Source organism: Rhinopithecus roxellana, chromosome 16 (assembly GCF_007565055.1).
Source record: "Rhinopithecus roxellana isolate Shanxi Qingling chromosome 16, ASM756505v1, whole genome shotgun sequence".
In the NCBI taxonomy this organism is placed as follows: Eukaryota; Metazoa; Chordata; class Mammalia; order Primates; family Cercopithecidae; genus Rhinopithecus; species Rhinopithecus roxellana.
The window spans coordinates 88,142,102-88,163,478 of NC_044564.1; the positions used below are offsets into that span (position 1 = coordinate 88,142,102).

Sequence of the window (21,377 nt, forward strand, 5' to 3'; positions counted from 1 at the left end):
AACAATAACTAAAGGGCTAACCTGTGTGTCATTAGAGTCTCAAAAGGAAAAGATAAAGAATGCGGTGCTGAAAACATATTTGAAGAAATAATGCTAAAAATTTCCCAAGTTCGTTGAAAGACATAAGTCTACAGATTCCAGAAGCTAAACAAACCCCAAATAGGTTAAATGCAAATCAATCTGCTGAAAAGTAAAGACAGCCAGACCAAAATTATGCATTACCTAGATTGGAACAGTGATTCGAATGACTATAGATTTCTCACCAGAAAGTGTGGTGTTCAGAAGAAAGCAGCAGGCCATTTTTAAAGTGTTGAAAGAAAAAACTGTCCATTCAGAATTCTGTTTCCAGGGAAAATACCCTTCACGAATGAGGCTGAAGTAAGGCCATTCTCAAATAAAGAAAACCAAGGGAATACATGGGCTGTACATCTACTCTAAAATTAGAATTACTAAAGATCTTCAGACAGAAAGGAAATGAGACTAGAAGAGAACCTGGAATATCTGGGCTGAAGGAAGAGCAACAGAAGTTGTACATATAATAGACTATTCTTCTCCTCAAGTTCTTTAAAACATTTCTGACAATTGAAGTAAAAAAAAAAGATGATAACAATGTTTGATAGAGCTTTCAATGTATGTAGATGTAATATATAACACAACTATGATATGGCAGGTTACCTATACATTACTACATTCCAATTCAAGTGATAGACTACTAATTCTTTTTTTTTTTTAATCTTCCATTCCACCAGTGTGGCAAATGGAAGGTAAACTACTAATTCCAAGTAGTGAATTAAGTATGAAAAAGTTAAGTGAAAAGTTAAGTATATATTTTGGAATTCCTAGAGCAACCACTGAAAGAATTGTACAAAAAAATGTGTATAGGCAAAATCATAATAGATAAGATGAACTAAAAAAATTCAAAGGCCAAGCGTGGTGGCTCATGCCTGTAATCCCAGCACTTTGGGAGGCCAAGGTGGGGGGATCACCTGAGGTTAGGAGTTTGAGACCAGCCTCACCAACATGGAGAAACCCCGTCTCTACTGAAAATACAAAATTAACTGGGTGTGGTGGCACATGCCTGTAGTCCCAGCGACTCAGAAGGCTGAGGCAGGAGAATCACTTGAACCTGGGAGGTGGAGGTTGCAGTAAGCTGAGATCGTGCCACTGCACTCCAGCCTGGGCAACAAGAGTGAAACTCTGTCTCAAAAAAAAAAAAAAAAAAAAATTCAAATAACCCGAAAGAGGAAATGAGAAGAGAAATAAAATAATTTTTAATTAAAAAACTGAGAGGAAAAAAACCAGAAAACAAACAATAAAATGGCAGACCTTAATCTAAACATACTGATAATTAACCTCAAGGTAACAATTTTAACACATCAGTTTAAAAAAGTGATTATGAGAATGGATTAAATTGAAAAACTAAACAACTTGAGCTAAGTATATGTTATCTACTAGAAACTTCAAATACAACAATACTGATGAACTGAAAGGTCAGAAGAAAAAGGACAGTAAAAGATAGCCCATGCAAACACAAATCAAAAGAATGCTGGATTGCCTGTTTTAATTTCTGACAAAATAGACTTCAGAGCAAAGAAATTACCAGGGTTAAAAAGAGACTTTATTTATTTATTTATTTATTTATTTACTTACTTACTTACTTACTTACTTAGTTTTTGAGATGGAGTCTTGCTCTGTTGCCAGGCTGGAGTGCAGTGGCGTGATCTTGGCTCATTGCAACCTCTGCCTCCCTGAGTTCAGGCAATTCTCCTGCCTCAGCCTCCCAAGTAGCTAGGACAATAGGCACACACCACCATTCCCAGCTAATTTTGTATTTTTCCTAGAGACAAGGTTTCACCATGTTGGCCAGGATGGTCTCGACTCTTGACCTCATGATCCACCTGCCTCGGCCTCCCAAAGTGCTGGGGTTACAGACGTGAGCCACCGTGCCCAGCTGACATTACATATTTATAAAGAATAAATTCATCAAAGGACATAACAGCCCTAAATGTATGCACACCTAATAGTAGAGCTTCAAAACTAACAGAACTGAAAGCAGAAATAGACAAATCCACAACTATAGTTGGAGACTCCAACACTCTCAATAATAGATAGAACTAATAGACAGAAAATTAGCGAGAATATAGAAGATCTGAAAACACTATCAACTAACTTGACCTAATTGACATTTATAGAACACTCCACTCAAAAACAGAATACGTTTTTTTCAAGTACGTATAGAACAATTAATATATCCTGAGTTATAAAACAAAACTTAACAAATTTAAAAGTATTGAAATTATGTCAAGTATGTTCTCCTATACAGTGTAATATAAAATTAAATAACAAATAATTTACAGGTAAGAGAAAAAGTTGGAAGGAAAGCAATTTGAAATGAACGAGAATGAAAATACAGCATAATAAGTTTGTGGGATGTAGTTAAAGCAGTACTTAGAGGGAAATTTATAGCACTAAAATGCTTAGATGAGAAAAGAGGACTCAAGTCAGTAACTCAACCTTCTACCTTAGGTAGAAACAAGGAAAACCTATAGGAAAATAAATCTGAAGCAAGCATAATGAAGAAAATAAAGACGAGCAGAAAGCTATGATATCTAAAACAAAAATCATAGGCCAAACCCAATGAAATGAACTTATTTTTTTAGAAGTTAATAAAATGATAAACCTCTAGCAAGGCTGCAAGGAAAAAACGAAATACCAATACTAAAGAAAACACATAAAAGACCAATATCAGGAATAAAAGAGGTGTATTACTGTAGATAAAGGATAAAAAGATAATACTGCAATAGTCTGAACAAGCCTACAGACAGAAATTAAGCAATTTAGGTAAAAGAGACTAATTCCTCAAAAGCCGTAAACTACTAAGTCATCTAAGATAGAATAGGTAATCTAAATAGCCCTATACCTATTTTTAAATTCATTCTTTTAATAATGAATTTGTAGTTAAAAATCTCCCCAAAAAGAATTCTCCAGGCCAAAATAGTTTCACTGGTGACCTCTGCCGGACATTTAAAAGAGATTCAACACCAATACCACTTCCAGAAAATCTCTTCCAGAAAATGGAAGAGGAAAGAACACTTCCCAAATCATTTTACAAGGCCAGCACTGCCTTGATTTTAGGACCAGCCAAAGACAGTACCAAAAAAGAGAATGATAGACCAGTAAGTCTCATGAACATAGAGGGCAAATATTCTCAAAATATTAGCAAGTCAAATTCAGCACTGTATTAAAAGGACAGCATGCCATGAGAAAGTGGGTATATGCTGGGAGAGCAATATTGAAGAGTCAGTCCACCATATTAATAGTCTAAAGAAGGAAGAAACATATGATCATAACAGTTGACACAGCAGAATCATTTGACTAAATACAATATCCACTTATGACAAAAATCCTCGGCAAACAAGCTAGGCACAATTGCACATGCCTATAGTTGTAGCTCCTTGGGAGGCTGAGGCAGGAGGATCACTTGAGGCCAGGAGGTTGAGGCTGCAGTGTGCTAAGATTGTGCCTGTGAATGGCCACTGCATTCCAGCCTGGGCAACATAGCAAGACCCAGGTTTCTTTAAAAAAAAAAAATATATATATATATATATTATATATATATACATATAATATACATTAATATTATATATATATATAAATACATAAATATACATAATATATTATATATTATATATAATATACATATAATATACATAATATATTTATTATATATAATATACATATAATATACATAATATTATTATATATAATATCATATATATACTATAATTATATATTTATATAATATACATATAATATACATAATATATATTATATATATATATATACTATAATATACATAATATATATTATATATTATATATTATATATAATATACATATAATAATTCTTAGCAAACTAAGAAAATAAGGGTACTTCTTCAGTCTGATTAATGTAAAACACACACACACACACAACATAAAAACTCACTGTTTACAGCATATGAGACCAACTGTGTTCTCCCTAATATTGAGAAACAAGGCAATAATATGTTTTCACCTATCTTATTCAGCATTGCACTGTTTTAGCCAGACTTAAAGACAAGCAAGAAACAGAAGTGAAAGGTATGTGGATTAAAAAGAAAGAAATAAAACTATCTTATTTGCAGATAACATGATTTCATATGTATGTAGATGATGACATGGATTCTACAGCAACAACTCCTAGAACTAATAAGTGAGTTTAGCAATACCATAGGATACGCAGTCCTCATACAAAAATACCTCAATATTTCTGTATACTGGCAGTGAACAATTGAAAACCCAAAATTTGAAGGCTCTGCCATTTACAGTAGCTCCCCACAAAAGGATATACATAGATCCAAATTTAATGAAACATGCAGAATCTGTATGCTGAAAACTACAAAGTACTAATGAAATGAATCAAAGGTTACCTAACTAGAGAAGCATACTGTGTTCATGGATTGGAAGACTCGACATAGTAAAACTGTCACTTCTCCCCAAATGGATCTGTAGATGCATTGCAGTGACAGAAATTAAAGCAGACTACTTTTTGTAGATACTGACATTCTAAAATTTATATGGAAGTACAAAGGACATAGAAATGGCTAAAATCGTTTTGAAAATGGAGAATCAAGTTAGAGGGATCACATTACTGAATATTAAGATTACTATGAAGTTCCAGTAATCTAGACAGTATAATGGCAAAGGGATTGGTAGACAGATCGGTGGAACAGAATGAGCCCAGAAATAGACCCACACAAATATGGCCATTTGATTTTTTTGAGAAAGATGCAAAAGCAATCCAAGAAAAGATAATCTTTTCAATAGATGTTGGAACAATTGGTCATCCTTATGCAGAAAAATGAACCTTTACCCTAAGCCTCACATTTTACTCAAAACTTAATTCAAAGTGGATCAAATATAAAATGCAAAACCTGTGTAACTTTCACAGGGAAACATTGGAGAAAAGTCTTTTTTGATTTGTGCCAGGCAGGAGTTCTTAGACCTGACACCAAAAATATGATGTATAAAAGAAAAAATGGATACATTAGACAATGTCAAAATTAAAATATCTTGCTCTGTGAAAACTACTGTTAAGAGACTGAAAAGACAAGCCACAGACTGGTAGCCAATAATGGCAAATCACATATCCAACGTGGTGTCTGTGCCAGGAATGTGTAAAGAATTCTCAAAACTCAACAGTAAAACGAGCATAAAAAAAGGAGCAACTCGGCTGGGCGCAGTGGCTCACGCCTGTAATCCCAGCACTTTGGGAGTCCGAGGCGGGTGGATCATGAGGTCAGGAGTTCAAGACCAGCCTGGCCAAGATGGTGAAACCCCGTCTCTACTAAAAATACCAAAGTTAGCCGGGTGTGGTGGTGGGTGCCTGTAATCCCAGCTACTCGGGAGGCTGAGGCAGAGAATTGCTTGAACCCGGGAGGCAGAGATTGCAGTGAGCCAAGATCGCACCACTGCACTCCAGCCTGGGTGACTGAGCTAGACTCTGTCTCAAAAAAAAAAACAAAAAATAGCAACTCACTTGAGCAGATGACCAGACACTTCACCAAAGAGGATATAAGGATGGCAATTAAGTCCATGAAGAGTTGTTCAATATTGTTGACTACTGGGGAAATGTAAGTTAAAGCAGCCACAGGGAGGCATCACTGGACACCTGTTAGAATGACTAGACTGAGTAGATCAAATCTGGGTGTGGCTGTGGAACAGCTGGAACTCATACATTTCTGGGGGGATGTAAAATGGTACAGCCATTCTAGAAGGCAGCTAGGCAGTTTATTATAAAAGATATATTTACTATATGTCATAGCAATTTTACTCAGTTTTTACCCTAGAAAAATGAAAACTTACGTTCACTTAAACACCTACGTATGAACGATGGTAGTTTTACTCATAATTACCCAATTGCCAAAACTGGAAACAACCCAGTTTTCCTGCAGTGGGTAAATAGATAAAAACTGTGGTACTTTGAAAAAGCAATATATCATTGGTAAATTGATCAACATGGGTGACTTTGAAAAAGCAATATATCATTGGTAAATTGATCAACATGGGTGAACCTCAAAGGCCTTAAACTGAGTGAAGTAGGCCAATCTCAAAAGGCTTCGTACTGTATGATTCCATTTATAATGACATTTTTAAAAAGCTAAACTATAATAAGGAACAGGGTCAGTGCTTGCCAGAGATTAGGAGAGTGTTCCTATATAGGGAACATGCAAGGTGGTGTTTTGGGGTGATGGAATTGTTTTCTATCCTGATTGTGGTGGTAACTAAATGGATAATACACGTGTGTCCAAACTCATAGAACCCTAGCCATAAAGAAAAAGTTAATGTTACTGTATGGTAAGTTTTAAAGTTCTTTTAAGTTTACATGTGTTGAAAAAGACGACCAGGCAGATAATGAGACAGCGATGAGATAGCATAAAGGAAAAGCAGCAGAAACCATCAACCATAAAAAGGGCCCTCATACTTCTGCTTTAGGCCAAGATGGAATAATAGGCTCTAGATTTGTTTTCCTTCAGAAAACAACTTAAAAAGCATTCAAAATGTATATAACAATGTTGTTTTCAAGGCTTTGAACATCAGTCAGTGAAGGATCCAGCAAGACTGAAAAGAGTCACTACAGTTATCTCAGCCCACTGCCTTGAAAAAGTCTGTGTTCCAGAGCGGGGAAGGAAGAGCCCAGGCAGAGCTTGGGAGATTGTGGAGTGAGGAGACCAAGCTGAGAGTGTGGAGAGACCCAAATGTCAAGAATTTCCAAGGCAGAGTTCTGGAGAGGACAGAGCTGCGGAGAGAAGAGTCTGAAGATAACGGGTGATTCCCCTGGATGATTTAGCAGAACACTGTGTGTGAGGAAACTCACCCAGGCTGAGGAGTGGCCCACCACGAAGGATCAGAGGGAGTGGACCTCGGAACTCACACAGGCCTGGGGATGTCTGTTGCTGCCAGCCAGCTGGAAAGCCTTATAATTCAAGGGGTTTTGGGTACAGTACAAAAAAGGTGCTTGCCTCAGTCCTGGAGAGTAATTAGCCCTAGACTAAGTGCTTCTCTTATCTCACCTGTCAGATCTTAAGAGCAGGATCTGAGAAAATCAAATTGTTTCAAAGTAACTTAACTGCATCCCACAACACACTTCAAGAATGTTTATAGGAATACAAATTCATCCAGCACCCAATATGGTATATTTTACATCATCTGGCATCCAATCCAAATTATGAGACAGGACAACATAAGAAAAATGCTACCTTCTAAACCAAACCATAACTGATACAGACATTAGGATTAGCAGACAAGCACATTAAGACAGTTACTATAACTGTAGTTCATATGTTCAAAAAGCTATGGAAGTGTAATTTACCGTAGTGATCAACTAGAAAACAACAATTCATATGGTTGTCTCAATATAAATGCAGAAAAAGCGGTTGACAAAACCCAACAATTGTAAACATCCTCAGAAGACTTGGAATTGAAAGGAACTTCCTCAACCTGATGAAGGGAATATGCAGAATCCTACAGGCAACATCGTACTTCATGGTGAACAGCCGAAAAGCATCCCCCAAAGATCGGGAACTGGGTGAGGATGTCTGTTCTTCCACCTCTCTTCATCCACCTGGAGCTTCTGGGCACTTCAGAAGAAAAGGGCATCAAACACATCCGGGTTGAAAAGGAAGAACTAAACCTTTCTTTATTTACAGAAAACATGTTTGTGTAGAAAAACAAATGGAATCCCCATCACAACTAGAATCAATAAGTGAGCTGGGTGGTAAGATATGTGATCAATGTATGAAAAGCAGTTGTATTTCTGTATGCTAACAACAATCAAAGATTGAAATTCTAAAAAATTATTTGTGTATAGATTATTTAGGGTTAAAACCTGACAATATGTGCAAGATCTGTACAGTGAAAACTGCAGAACAGTGCTAACGGAAATTAAAGAAGATCCAAACAAGTGCCCTATTCATGGGTCAGAAGACGCAGTATTGTTACAGTTCTCATTCTCCCTATATTGACCTACAGAGCCAATGAGTTGCAGTAAGAAGACCAGCAGTCTTTGTAGAAACTGAGAAGCCAGCTCTGGATTTCACGTGAAAACACAAAGGACATGGAAAATTGGAAACAGAACTAAATCAGATAACTAACAATGCCAGATTTCAATAATTATTATAAAATTACAGTGATCAAGACAATGTGGTATTGATGCAAAGACAAATAGGTCAACAAAATGAAATAGTCTGGAAATCAACCCACACAACCTACAGATGCTTGGTTTTTGATAAACATTTAAATGACTTTCAGGGAAGAGAGGATAATCTTTTCAGTCTTAGAACAGTTGATCATCCTTATACAAAAAAAAAAAAAATTTATTCATACTGCATGCTGTATACAAAAATCCACTCAAAATAGAATGGAGAACTAAATGTAACACTGAAGACTGTGAAACTTATAGTAGAAGACCTAGGAGAAAATTTGTGTAACCTTGGGTCAGCAGAGATTTCTAAGGTACAACATCAAAGCATGATCTGCAAAACAAAAAATTAGTAAACTGAATTCATCAAAGTTTAAACTGTCTACTCTTTGACAGACACAAAAGGAATGAAAACATAGACTAGAGACTAGGAGAAAATATTTTCCAAGCATATATGTGATAAAGGTCTTGTATCCAGATAATACCAGGAACTCTCAAAAGACAAAGGTAAGAAAATAAACGATCTAATGAAAAGGTTGGTACAGATGCTTCACCAAAGATATGTGGATGCCAAAGGGGTGTATGAAAAGATGGTTATTCAGTAGGGAAATGCAAATTAATACCACAATGAGACACCTATTAAAATAACTCAACTTGAAGAGATCACGTGTTGGCGAGGCCATGGAGGAGCTGGAACTCTTATGCACTGTATGAAACGCTACAGCCACTTTGGAAAACAGTTTGGTAATTTCTTTTAAAAGTAAATGTGCAGATAACCATGTGATCCAGCCATTTTACTTCTGTGTACTTAACCAAAATCAGTTAAAACAGATGCCTATACACTGCAAAGGAATGTTCATAGCAGCATTATTGATAATAGCTAAGACCTGGAAATGGCTCAGGTGTCCATCCTCCACATTTCTTGAGTTGAAATGTGCAGCTGATGAATGCTTTTGTGTTAATTTCATCTTCATTGAAATCAGATCCTTTCCCCAGGATTTGAGGCTGGGGCTTATTTTCTTCAGCACCGTGAGGACAGCACTATTCCTTGTCTACCGGCATATGTTGTCTGTACTGTGGCAGAATCATCCAAACCTTTAAAGAACCTGTTTTTTCTCTAACATTCTTTGAATTTTTCCACCTGCCTTTGTGAAACACTTTGTGGTTTGTTCATACACTTGAATGCTGCTCTGCAGTAGAAAGGAATCAATTATTGATACCCGTTGCAGCATGGATGATTTTCAGAATATGCTGAATGAACACGGGAAAGAATGCTTGCCATGTGACTGGATGTATGTAAAATTCTAGAAAATGCACAGTTATTTGTGGTGGCTGAAAGCAGATCAGTAGTTGGGAACAAAGGCGTGGCAGGAAAGGAGAGGGAAGAACAAACACAAGGTTCACAAGGAAACATCCAGGAGGGTGATGAGTATGTTCACTGGGTTGATTGTGATGATTTTACTTATATGCCTGTGTCAAAACTTAGATATGTGCAACTTATTGTAGCTATTACACCTAAATAAAGCTATTAAGATCCAAACAGCAGTAACAAAGCATGCCAGCAGAGGTTCCTGATGGTAGAGTTACCAGACTGAGAATTAAGTTTGCCAACTGCATTAAAAGAGACAAATGACTAGATTAAAATTTTTGTCAAAGAATTAGAAACTATGCCAAAAAAAAAAAAAATGCTAAATGGAAGTTGTAGAACTGAAAAATACATTAGTTAAAATTAAGACATCAGAGGATGGTTTGTACACTGCCAGAGAGAGAATCAGCAAGCTAAATAGGTAGCTCTAAAGAAACTAAAGTAAAATAAGGATAATGAAAACAGTAGAAAATAGAAAAGAGGTGCTAAGAAATATAGAGGTTACAGTGAGATGGTCAAACACATCATGTAATTGGAGTCCCAGAAAGCAAGAGAATGTGGCAAAAAAAAAAGTTTGAAGAGATAATGCAGATAATTGGAAGGCTGGAAGCCACTAATTCAAGAAACTTCCAAACTCTGTAAGTTAAAAAATAAATCTGACCGGGCGCGTTGGCTCAAGCCTGTAATCCCAGCACTTTGGGAGGCCGAGACGGGCGGATCACGAGGTCAGGAGATCGAGACCGTCCTGGCTAACACGGTGAAACCCCGTCTCTACTAAAAATACAAAAACTAGCCGGGCGAGGTGGCGGGCGCCTATAGTCCCAGCTACTAGGGAGGCTGAGGCAGGAGAATGGCGTAAACCCAGGAGGCAGAGCTTGCAGTGAGCTGAGATCCGGCCACTGCACTCCAGTCCGGGCGACAGAGCCAGACTCCGCCTCAAAAAAAAAAAATAAAATAAAATAAATCCACACTTACATATATCATAAAGTGTTGAAAACCAAAGGCACATGGGAAAATTTAAAGGATGCCAAAGAAAAAACAGGTCCTTTAAAGGTTTGGAAGCCCCTGTCTTAGTACAGACAACATATGTCAGTGGACAAGGGATAGTGCTGTCCTCGCAGTGCTGAAGGAAATAAGCCCCAACCTCAAATATTGGTGAAAGGATCTGACTTCCATGAAGATGAAATGAAGAGAAAAGCAGTCATCACCTTCACAGCTCAATTAAAGAAATACTAAAGGGAATATTTTTAGACAGAAGAACAGTGACTGCAGATGAAAGGCCAGAATGCAGGTGGGAACAAAAACCAATGGAATTATAATTGTATGAGTACATCTAAGTGCATTTTGACTGGATGTAAAAAATAATGTCTTGATATTTAAAATGTTTGGTATGTTAAAATGCATGAAAATGGGGCATATTTATCAGGAGGCAGGAAATGCACTTAAAGGGCTCCAGGATTCCATGTTGCCTGGGCAGAGAGCCAAATCAAGAATGCAAATGGTAGTCTCTAGAGTAACCCCTGTGAGACTCGTAGAAGAGCAGATAACCTCCGCACTTGTGGTGGAGGGGGCAGGTGGGGAAGGAGTTTTTTAAATATGGCAAGGAAGGAAAGAAACAGAAGCACTGAACATGGAGAACACATAGAAATCTTAGTGGCCGGGCGCGGTGGCTCACGCCTGTAATCCCAGCACTTTGGGAGGCCGAGGCGGGCGGATCACGAGGTCAGGAGATGGAGACCATCCTGGCTAACACTGTGAAACCCCGTCTCTACTAAAAAATACAAAAAACTAGCCGGGCAAGGTGGCGGGCGCCTGTAGTCCCAGCTACTCGGGAGGCTAAGGCAGGAGAATGGCGTGAACCTGGGAGGCGGAGCTTGCAGTGAGCTGAGATCCGGCCACTGCACTCCAGCCCAGGCAGCAGAGTGAGACTCCATCTCAAAAAAAAAAAAAAAAAAAAAAAGAAATCTTTAGTAAGATGCTAGTTTTAACCCAAGTAGATCAGTAATTAAATGTAAATGGACTAAATCTCAAAGATTCTCAAAAGTGAAAAAGTCAAAACAAACTAAAACATAAGATTATAAAAATATTAAAAGTAAAAAAAAAAAATGGAAAAAGAACACACAAAATACTAACCTAGAGAAAGCTAATGTCTATATTTTTATATCAATGTAGATTTTAAGGCAAAAACGTAATGGTGAAAGACTCAGCTGGCCAGGAGGATATAATAAATTAATGTTTGCTTATGTTTAGTAATAAAGCCTCAAAATGCATAAAGTAAAAATTAACACAACTAAAACAAATGGAGCAATTTACAGTCCACATGGGATATTTTAACTTTTGGAATAGGGAGACACTCAGTAGGGATAGAGAAAATTTCAGCCACAGAATTAGTATCTTATATATACAGGACACTGTACTCGGCAGCTGAAGAATACATGACTTTTTCATGCACACAGCATATTTTTAATTTAACCTCACGCAGACCCAAAACAAATCTCAACAAGTTTCAAAGAATCAAAATCACTTGACACATGCTTTTGATTAAAGTTGGAAGTAAACCCGAACTCATTAACTAGAAGGTAACTAGAAAATATCCACATTTGATGGTTAAGCAATGCATTTATAAATATCTCATTAGGCAAAGAAGGAATTACAGTGGAAACTAATAAAACATTCTGAATGATGATAAGAATGTCATGCTGATGAAAATATTACATATCAAAATTTGTGAGATGCAGTTACAGCATATTGAGCAGAAACTTTGTAGCCTTTAAATGCATATATTGGACAGGAGAAAAGTCTGATAGTAATAAAAGTATTTACTGCAAAAAGTTAGCAAAACAGAAAATGGAACTGAAATAAAGGAGAAAGTAAAATAGATAAGAACATAAATTAATGAAATAGTAAACAAATATACAAGAGAGTATCAACAGAGCTTAGCAATGGTTCTTTGAAAAGGCTTATACCATCAGTAAGCCCCCTGTGATGAGACTGACTAAAGGAGAGGGAGAGAATACATATGTAATCCATATTAGGGATGAAAAGGTGGGGGACACTGCTACAATCCTGTAAACATTAAGACAAATATAAGAATGTGAAAATTTCTTTGGATTGTGTCTTAGGGAACTACAACTTACCAAACTTATTGAAGAAGAAATAGAAAATCTGAAAAGCACTATAAACATTAAAAAGTCAAATCAGTCATTAGAAGCCTTCTCATGTCTACCCTTCCTGGTGGCAAGATTGCTGGAACAACTCACAGTGTATAGCCTTTCAGGTTCCAGTGTAGACAGAAAATAGAGACCCTTTTTGAAAGGTGTCATACATCTGGCCCTGACTCCCATTCTACAGAACAAGGACACATTCTCTAAAGCAGTCATAGCTAGTGGCTGGAATCCACGCTGACTTGTGCCCAAATTGCAGGCACAGCCCTGGAGTTAAAGTAAGTGACAGTTGTTCCCAAGAGGAAATTTGGAGTGGCACTACCCAACAAAGAAGCAAATGGATGCTGCATAGTTAAAAAAAGAAAAAAAACAGGCCGGGCGCAGTGGCTCAAGCCTGTAATCCCAGCACTTTGGGAGGCCGAGACGGGCGGATCACGAGGTCAGGAGATCGAGACCATCCTGGCTAACATGGTGAAACCCCATCTCTACTAAAAATACAAAAAACTAGCTGGGCGAGGTGGCGGGCGCCTGTAGTCCCAGCTACTTGGGAGGCTGAGGCAGGAGAATGGTGTGAACCCGGGAGGCGGAGCTTGCAGTGAGCAGAGATTGCGCCACTGCACTCCAGTCTGGGCGACAGAGCGAGACTCCGCCTCAAAAAAAAAAAAAAAAAACAAAAACAAGAAATGTTCCCAGTTATGAGAAAGATGGACTCACTCAAATGTTAGGGAAGGAGAAATCATAGTTGAAGAAAAGGCAGTGAGAAAGAAATCAGGCACATAAGTTTGGACCCCTTGTCCTCCATCTAAGTGAGTGTCCACATGTACAGTTGTGTATAAGGGGAAGAAAGCCTTCCTGTAAGGAAAAGTTTCAACTTGATGGCTTTACCACAGATACTTAAGTAAGAAATAATTCTGATCTAACCCAACACGTCCAGAGAACAAAGAAGCTTGTTTTATCAAACTAGCATAACTTTGACACAAAAATCTGACTGAGAACATTATAAAATAGGAAGCTAACAGGTCAGTCTCTCCCTCTCCCATCAGCACTTGCAAAAATACTAAACAAAATAGTAGCAAATTAAATCTAGTGATACATGAAAAGAGGATGTATGACAAGTTACTAAGTTGCAGTGATTTCAGAATGCAAGGTTGGTTTAACTTAATTTGAATAAACAATTTATTCACTATGTCCCAATAGATGGGAAATTCTATTTTTACAAAAAAAAAAAAAAAAAAAACAAAAACCAGCAAATATTCTTAATGGTGAAATGTGGAATGCTTTCTCTTTGAGATGGGGAACAAGATAAGGATGCCCATTCTCACCACTTCTATTGAGTAACCTGTGTCCTAGGTATTGTGGGCAGCAGTGGGGGTTGGTGGGCAGGGAAGGAAGGAAGGGTCAGAGGTAAAAAGGGAGAAAGAAAAAGAAGGGAAAGCAATAGGATTGAAGAGGCCCTGCCTCATGCAGCTAAATCTGGATTTCTAGGGGTAAGACCCAACCTGCAGCCCAATGTAAGAGCCAATGCCCTGACCACTTTTTGTAAGTATATATAAGGAAGTGTCATGGTGGTGTCACAATCACTATTTTTCTTTTGAAGAAAATGCTATTTATCTCTAAACACAGTCTTCCAAAGAAAATGTTTGCTTATTTGAGTTGATACCAACTTGAGGTTGGTGTTTTTCTATTATCTACTCCAATATCAACTACGCTGTAAATGGAAATAAATACATAATGTATGCCACATAGTAGACACTCAGCTGAACGATTGTTCTGATCAGTATAATGCTATATAGTGTTACATAAAAGATAATATTCCTTTTAGCATTACTATTTTTTGTTAAAAATTTGGACAGAACAAGATAACTCTTCTTTGACTCAGAAGCTCTACCTATAAAATTATTGGGCTAAATAGCAGTTATTTCCAAGGAATACATTTGCTAAAACTCTTTCTATTTTGAAGTAGAAATAATTGTGGCCTTTTGGTAACACTGTAATTTTATCATTTTGCCTCAATATCTAATAGTATTAAAACAATTACTGTTTTAAAAAGTGATAAGGATTGGAAAGGAAGAAATAAAACTGTCACTGTTTGCTGATAACATGATGATATACATAGAGATTTAAATTTACAGATAAATTAGAATTAATAATTAGTGAAGTAGCTACAGACTGCAGTTATCTTTCTGTATACCAACAACAATCAGAAAATAAGGACTATTGAAAAATTCAATTTATATTAACACAAAAATGCCAAACACCAGTGTATGAGTCTAACAAAAAGTATGTAAGATCTGTATACCAAAAACCATAAAACACTGAGAGAAATTTTAAAAAGAAATGAGTAGGAAGATATGTACCATATTCATGGACTGGAAGATTCAGTATTATAAAAACTTCTTCCCAACTAGGTCTGTAGATTCAGATTCTAACGATTTCTAAATAAGCATCAACAAGCTGATTATATAACTCTTTATAGAAATGCAAAAGCCAATCAAAACCAAGACAGCTTCTAGGGGAAGGATATCATTCTCCTAGATGTTTTGACTCTAGGAGACATGTAAACCTGGAGTCACAGAGACAGTCTGGTCCTAGAACAAGGACAGAGAAATTGAGTAATGGAGTCAAGACAGCTCAGAAGCAGGCCCACATCTTGGGACACATGGTTGACAAGAAAGGTCCGATTGCCAGACAGTGGAGACAGGATGGTCTTCTCAACAGAAGGAGCTGGGACAGTAGGATATCCACACAGGGAGATGACCTCATACCAGACACAAAACTCAGTAACAAGTGGCTTGTGAATCTCCAAGAGGGAAAACAGTAAAGTTCCTAGAAGTAATAAGAGGCAGTATCATTATGGCCCCCATGTAGAATATACATGTTCAAGTTCCACAAAATATGCAAGTGGGAAAGACTGGCTAAAAATTGGTTATATTTGACTGTATTAAAATCAAGAACTGTTGTTCATCAAAAGACACCACTAATCGAGCCCACAGGCAAGTCACAGAGCGAGAGATGTCTGTAGTACAGATTGCCCCCAAACAATTCTCTACCCAGCATCCATGAAGAACCACAAATTAAAAAGAAAAGAATGACAGCTCTGTAGAAAAGTAGGCAAGAGACTTGAACAGGTGTGCCCTGAAAGAAGATACTCAGATGGCCAGTGAACACAGGAGAAGGTACTCAATTGAATTAGATATTATCAGGAAAATGCAAATCAAAACCACACTGAGCTATCACCTCACACCTGTTAAGATGGCTGCTCTCAAAAACAAAGGACAGCAAGTGTTGGCTAGAATGTGGAGACAGGGCACTTTTGTGCAGTGTGGTGTAAATTAGTAAGCCATTATGGAAAACAATGTGGACCTTCCTCAAAAAATTAAAATAGAACTACCATATGATCCATCAATCCCACTGCTGGGTATATATTCAAGATAATTGAAAACAAGGTTTGGAAGAAATATCTGCTCTCCTGTGTTCACTGCAGCCTTATTCACAATAGCCAAGATACGGAAACAGCCTGAGTGTCTACCGACAGAAGAATGGATAAAGAAAACGTGATGTGTTTGCACAGTGGAGCACTATTTAACCACAGAAACAAGGAAACTGCCATTTGCGACGACATGGATGAGCCTGCAGGACATTATGTTATATGAAATAAGCCAGGCACGGAAAGACTGCACGATTCATTCCTCTCATATGGGGTATCTAGAACAGTCAAAGCCAAAAACAGTCAAAGCAGAGAGCAGAACAGAAGTTGCCAGCGGCTGGAGGGAGAGGGAAACGGAGTTACCAAGTTCAGCGGACATAAAGTTTCAGTTGTATCAGCTGAGTAAGCTCTAGAGCTTTGACACACAACATAGTGCCTATAGTTAGAGTGTCGTGTTTTTTAAAAATGTGTTAAGACGGCAGATCTCATCTTCGATGTTTTTTCCACAATTAAAAACAATAGCGAACCACAATGAGACGCCATCACACGGTCCTAGGGGTGCTCAGAGGCTGCCGATGGTGGGGGCATTGACTCCGCTTGGGAAAGCAGCTTAGCACCCCTACATAAGGCTAAAGGGGATCAGTGACCAGCAGCTCCCCACTGGCGTGTGCCTGGCGGGACACGGGCCCGCGCACACGGTGCCTCAGTTTTAGTCGTGGTCCCACCCGGCCACAGCCCAGCGAGCACCAGCACAGAATGGATGTGTGCATCGTGGTGCAGTTGTGCAAACACAACAACAAGGACACATCTCACAAACACAGGTGAGAGAGGCCAGGCACCATAGAGTACCATTCCATTGATAGAACATGCAGCACTGGACCATGGTGTTTAGGGAGACAAACGGTAAGGTCAGAAAGAAGAGCAGTGGAGGAAATGCTTGTCAAATTAGTTTACCTTTGTTGGGCCAGGCCGGGGATGGGGGCCAAGGGAGTCTGGGGGCACAAGGGAGGGCATCAGGGCCCTAGTAAACTCCCCATTCTTACCTTTTATTTTTTAAACAGTTTTCTGTTTTCATGTGCATTTTGTTTGTGTCTTTTAAAAAGACAAAGTGGACTGGGCATGGGGGCTCACGCCTGTAATCCCAACACTTTGGGAGGCTGAGGCCAGCAGATTGCTTGAGCCCAGGAGTTCAAGACCAGCCTGGGCAACATGGTGAAAGCCAGTCTCATATGAAAAACACAAAAATTATCCAGCTGTGGTCCCAGCTACAAGGGAGGCTGAGGTGGGAGGATTGCTTGAGCCCAGAAGGCAGAGGTTGCAGTGAGGTGAGATTGCGTTACTGCACTCCAGCCTGGGTGACAGAGCCCAGACCATCTCCAAAAAAAAAAAAAAAAAAAGGTTGGGTTGCAAGTAAGGAAAACTGGGCTTCAAGGCCAAAGGCCAATTAAGTTTGAGAAACACTGTCCTGCCACATCTCAGATGCCTACAGTCCTTGTGAGCCTGGTGGAAGCTCCGTGAGCTCCTGCACAAAGCACTGCGAGACTTGGTTATACTGCTGGGGTTCTGGATTCCTCCCACAAGGTCACTGACCAGCCCTGGGTGCACTTCTGACCATACCAAAGACTGGGGGTCTGAATCTGAAGGCTCCAGGCTCCTGCTCACTCCTGGGCATGGAAGTGTGTACAGCTCACTACTTAAACTCTAATTTTTAAATTTCATTGAATAACTTTTGTCCAGTGCAAGATAGACAAGAGCCGTATATTTCTGGAGCTGTCCATGCGGGTGACAGACAACAGCCGCAGCTGATGTTCACATGCTACAGAGGACACAGAAGGAAGGGTGGTGCTGGTTCAGCTGCAAGGGACACTATGGGAACAGGGACCTGGAGTTGTGAAGCTGGTGGCTCAGAGACCTGTGGGAGGGGTTACAGGAAGCAGCAGCCAGAGCTGGGCTGAGCTGCAGGCAGGCAGGAGCCTGGTGTGTCAGGAAACAGAGAAGACCAGCACGTTGGGGCCATGGCCAGGCCGTGTAAGGCATCTTTTTAGCCAGGGAAGAGACAGGTAGATAGGAACTGGAGTACCCTGGTACAAAGGCATTTTCCCCATTTCTTCTAGATCCAGCGCCCTATAAAGACCAGCTGTCCTCAAAGGAACAACCCGGCTTTCTAGCCGGTCAGCAGCTCCTGAGCCAGGCAGGCCCCAGCAACCGTCCTGGGGGACCCCTAGCCCCTTTGGCCCCCTCCTCCCCTCCTGTGACTGCTCTGCCCCAAGATGGAGCAGCTTCAGCCACCAGCACCATGCCAGAGCCAGCATCAGGAACTGCCATCCAGGCAGGGGGTCCAGGGACCCCTCAGGGGCCGACCAGTGAGCTCGAGACTTCTCAGCCACTAGTGGAGACTCACGAGGCCCCGCTTGCTGTGCAGCCCGTCGTGGTGGGCCTAGGACCTTGCGCTCCAGCTCCAGAGGCCGCCTCAACCAGGGAGGCCAGTGCCCTAGGGGAGCCCCTGCCAGCTCCTGCACCTGAGCCCAGCCCCCACAGCGGGGCCCCACAGCCCGCCTTGGGTCAGCCCACTCCTCTGCTTCCTGCCTCAGTGGGGGCTGTCAGCCTGGCCACTTCTCAGCTCCCAAGCCCACCCCTGGGACCCACTGTCCCCCCGCAGCCACCCTCGGCCCTGGAGTCGGATGGGGAAGGGCCGCCCCCCAGGGTGGGCTTTGTGGACAGCACCATCAAGAGCCTGGACGAGAAGCTGCGGACCCTGCTCTACCAGGAGCACGTGCCCACCTCCTCAGCCTCAGCCGGGACCCCTGTGGAGGTGGGCGACAGAGACTTCACCCTGGAGCCCCTGAGAGGGGACCAGCCCCGCTCAGAGGTCTGCGGGGGGGACCTGGCCCTGCCCCCAGCGCCTAATGAGGCGGTTGCAGGGCGTGCCCAGCTGCCCCAGCCCTTGGTGAGTAACTGCCTTGTCCCAGAGACACGGCCCTGGGTCAGGGGCTGGAGCCCAGGCACGAGCCCGGGGGTGGTCAGGCATCTCGACTATGCAGAGCCACCCTCACTCAGGGCCTGTCCCTCTCTTGGTGTGCCACCCACGTGTGTCTGACTCACCCGTGCGTGTTTTGCAACAAGTGGCCCCTGTTTGGGGTCATGCTTGTGCAGCGTCAGGTGGCACAGTCCCATCCATGCACACAGAGGGGGCTGGGACAGCCCAGGGGCAGCTTGAGACGAGGGGAGTGGATTTGCAGATACAGCTGCTGAGATGCTGACGTGTGAGTCTCACAACTCTTCTCTTTTTGTGTTTCTTTCTCCAGGTGGAAAAGTCAGAACTGGCCCCCACTCGAGGGGCTGTGATGGAGCAGGGCACATCTTCGTCAATGACAGGTAACAGCTTCCTGCTGAACCCTGCGTTCGCAAGGTGCTGCCCGGCTTCCTTGCCCCAGAACCTTCTGCATCCACATCCTCATCTTTCATCTTTTAAGGGATAAAAGCATTTCTTAAAGATCCTTTTATCTGTAAGGGATCCTTTAGCATCTAGGGTGGGGCCCAGACACAGCAGAAGGCCGTCATGATTTAATTCAAGCTTGTCCAGCCTCTGGCCCGTGAGCTGCATGTGGCCCAGGATGGCTTTGAATGGGCCCAGCACAAATTGGTAAGCTTCTTATGAGCTTTTCTTTTTCTTTTCTTTTTTTTTTTTTTTTTTTTTGCAATTTTTTTTAAAGCTCATCAGTTATTGTTAGTGTATTTCATGTATGGCCCAAGACAATTCTTCATCTTCCAGTGTGGCATAGGGAAGCCAAAAGACTGGATGCCCCTGACTTAATTAAAACCTACAGAGTTCTAGAAGGAACCACATGCTAACACTCCAGAGAGAGGAAGTCCTCCAGGGAAATGGATAAAGCCCCAGTTGGTGGGTTCTGGGATATTGCAGGGACATGTCACAGTTCCTGGACTCTCCAGTGGCTGAGGGTCTGCACACGTTCCAGTGGATCCACCCCAGCCCTTGCTTTTCTTCAGCAAGGTAACAAGATGCCCACAAAAACCCAGGCTTACTTCAGCTAAAGCAGAGCAGTGCGCTGGGGGGCACTGTGACTGCTGGGAGCGCCAGAGGCCAGGGCAATCCCTGAAGACCTGGTGCAGTGCTTTCCCTTGTGGCTCCTGGCTGCCACTGTGTCTCTGTGGAAACACCTTTGCTTTGCTTCTCATTTCATTGTCTGCCTGCCTCAGTGTCCCTTCTAAGGGAACTGGACTGATCTTGTGAGGTCTGAGCTTCCGTCTCAGCCCAGGCTTTCTTGGGGGATGGGCACAATATGAATCAGGATCCCTGTGAGCCTCCTAACGGAAATCTCAGTGCACATCAGCCGCAGGTGGGACTCTGTAGTCCCGGGCCACGTTTATTTCCAGACTTTAAGAGGGGTTGTGGCAGCTGGCACTGGGGTCAGAAGCTGTGTACTCAAGGAACTGGTGATGTTTAGCCTGAGGAAGATGAGGGACGGGGCAGAAGCAAAAGTGTCTTCGCACAAGGGTGGAAACGAGAGGTGGTGTTGGAGTGCCAGCCCTGACCATGCTGGGCTGCGTGTGGCGCTCCTCTTACTCTGACCTCGTGCTGTGAGATGTGTCCATCCCATGGGCCCCTTGGGCAGATGAGCAAACTGAGCTTCAGTAACTTGCAGATGTTATAACTTGTACTTCGAGTCCATGCTCTTTCCAAAGTGCGGCACTCATGGGGGAGGCTCCAAGGAGAGGGATTCTAGTTTGGCAGTAGTGATCTTTCCTGGCGGTTGGAGCCATTTAGAAGTGGAGAGAGTGCGTTTGACAGTGAGCCTCCTATCCCTGGAGGTGGGCACGGGGATGTGAGGAGGGGAGTCAGGTGTTGCCCACGGGTTGGGGACGCGTGATAGGGACTGGATTGGGTCTCCTTGGGAATCTGATTTGGGTGTTGTTCCCTTGTGAGTTTCCAGTGGGGTGTGCAAAGAAGACACGTGTACGTGTGCGGGCGGCCCCAACCTCCCCAGAGGCTCCGTCTGCCCCGCCACCTTTCCCGCGGCCCATAGGTCTGGCTCATGCCCTGGCCTGCCCACGAGTTTCTTTTGTCACATGAGGGTCTCAGCTCAGGCGAGGCCCCCATGTCAACTTGCTTGGCTTTTCTGGTTGCCTCTTCACGGCACCCCTGGGAAAGCTGGTCAGAAATAACTCCCTAGATGAAGAG

General features: G+C 41.5%; 1 protein-coding gene across 10 annotated transcripts in view; it reads left to right on the top strand.

The window, feature by feature from the left end:
- The window catches only part of WNK2 (WNK lysine deficient protein kinase 2), a 141,192-nt gene that overhangs the window by 91,856 nt on the left and 27,959 nt on the right, over window positions 1-21,377 (top strand). For 9 of the 10 annotated variants that reach the window (XM_030919434.1, XM_030919438.1, XM_030919437.1 and 6 more), the window contains 2 exons: window positions 18,292-19,124; window positions 19,483-19,552. In XM_030919434.1, the coding sequence (XP_030775294.1) occupies window positions 18,292-19,124; window positions 19,483-19,552 (903 nt within the window). The remainder of the gene's footprint in view (window positions 1-18,291; window positions 19,125-19,482; window positions 19,553-21,377) is intronic. The other variant, XM_030919440.1, reaches the window with a different exon arrangement.